This window comes from Babylonia areolata, chromosome 26 (assembly GCF_041734735.1).
Source record: "Babylonia areolata isolate BAREFJ2019XMU chromosome 26, ASM4173473v1, whole genome shotgun sequence".
NCBI lineage: Eukaryota > Metazoa > Mollusca > Gastropoda > Neogastropoda > Buccinidae > Babylonia > Babylonia areolata.
Window position 1 is genome coordinate 35,757,972 of NC_134901.1, and position 1,753 is coordinate 35,759,724.

The 1,753-nt window shown below is 49.5% G+C and overlaps 1 protein-coding gene across 1 annotated transcript in view; it reads right to left on the reverse strand.

The window, feature by feature from the left end:
- Positions 1-1,753, reverse strand: part of LOC143300474 (glutamine synthetase-like) — a 1,983-nt gene extending 230 nt beyond the window's left edge. The window contains exons 1-2 of the mRNA XM_076614181.1: positions 1,167-1,753; positions 1-810 (exon numbers count right to left, since the gene is read on the reverse strand). The exon at positions 1-810 is cut by the window's left edge and continues 230 nt beyond it. Of these exons, the coding sequence (XP_076470296.1) occupies positions 241-810; positions 1,167-1,751 (1,155 nt within the window). The 5' untranslated portion in view covers positions 1,752-1,753 and the 3' untranslated portion in view covers positions 1-240. The remainder of the gene's footprint in view (positions 811-1,166) is intronic.

Sequence of the window (1,753 nt, forward strand, 5' to 3'; positions counted from 1 at the left end):
AAATGCGCCTCCTTCAATCAGCAAAGGACACAGTGCAAAAAGTAAAACAGTTCTGTAACACCAATCCTTTGATGAAACGAAATATGTAAATGAAACGTGAAACAAAAAGTATATCTGATATATGTGTGTTTATTGTTGCTGTTTATTTCCTTTTTTCAATGGCTGGCTCTATAACTTTCCTGCCTTCCCTCTGCTCATCATACACCTCACGTGACCATCTTCAAAGACAAAGTGTCTCTACTACAAACTTTTCATGTACATCTTTCTCTCAAACTGCATCTGCTTCTCCTCCGTGTTCAGGACATCCTTGTCAAAACGTGAAACTTCGTATTCTCTCTTGCTCTTGATGTAGCACTCCACAAAACGGCCCCCTAGTAGACAACGAAGATGCTCATCTTTCTCCAAAGCGTCCAGGGCTTCAGCTAAGGTCCTGGGCAGTTCCCCCTTCTGGTCAGCATCCATGGGCTTCGGGCAGGGCAGCTGTCGGTTGATGCCGTCCAGTCCTGCAGCCACTGTGGCGGCGATGGCCAGGTAGGAGTTACAGGGACCGGAGGGAAGACGATTCTCAAAGAACACGTTGTCACGAGCAGTGTGGACCCGAATCAAAGCGTTGCGATCGTCCAGGCCCCAGTTGATCTTTCCCGGCGCACCGAGTTGAAAGAGGCGGCGGTAGCAGTTGAGAGTGGGGCAGCAGAGGGCGGTGAGGGCAGGGCTGTGGGTCAGTATTCCCGCCAGCCAGTGTCGTGCTGTGGAGGACAGCAGGTCTGGATCCGTCCTGTCCATCAGCACACTCTCCAGCTTGCCCCCGTTCTGCACAGCCATGGGCAAATTAATCATTTCCTTTATATCAGCGCAGCCTCCTGCTGCTGCTACTGCTGCTACTACTACTGTTGCTGCTGCTGCTGCTACTGCTACTACTTTGATTGCACGTTGCTTTTAGCGTATAGTCCAGTGAACATCAAAGATAAGAACAGATATGGCAACACAAGATCCAATACATTGTAATCAAGAAGAATCCTCCCTCAGATCTTCTGAACCTCAGACGTTTTATAACAGACACACTCTACTCCTTGACAAAATTCTAGCTATTGTTACTACTGCTTCTACCTAAACTTTCATATAACCATGATGCACCACAAATGCAGAATCAAGAGGTTAAACCTTACCTTAGTCCACAGGGAATGATTCAAGTGCAGGCCAGAAGACATGTGCTCAATGCTTGGCTTGGTCATGAATGTGGCCAGGTAACCTCTCGTCTGGAGGAAACCTTTCACTGCGTTCTTCAGGTAGAACGCCACGTCCCCTCCTCGGACACCTTCCTGGGGTTCTGTAGTTATCTCCCATTGTCCGGGGGAATATTCTGGCATTAGCGCGGACACCTCTACTCCCATGGCCTTCAGAGTGTCGGTCAGGTCACAGAAAAGCTCGTGATGTCTGTCCCACGCTCTCGTATCGAAGCAAACATTATTATTTCCATCCAACGGTTCCAGAGAATCCATCTCAAACACGTCAAACTCGTACTCAAAGCCGGACTTGAACACCAGTCCATGTTGTTCCCACAAGGCGTCCAGCTGAGCTTTCATCAGTTGTCGTGGTGACGTCAGATCAGGTGTTCCATCATGCATGACGAGGTCACACAGCACGCTGCCAACGCGACGACCTTCCTTCCCCACCCAAGGCCAAGGGGTCAAGGTGTCGAGGCAAGGTCGCATGAACTCATTGGGGAAGTGCTTGCCCAGAACGTCAAACATGG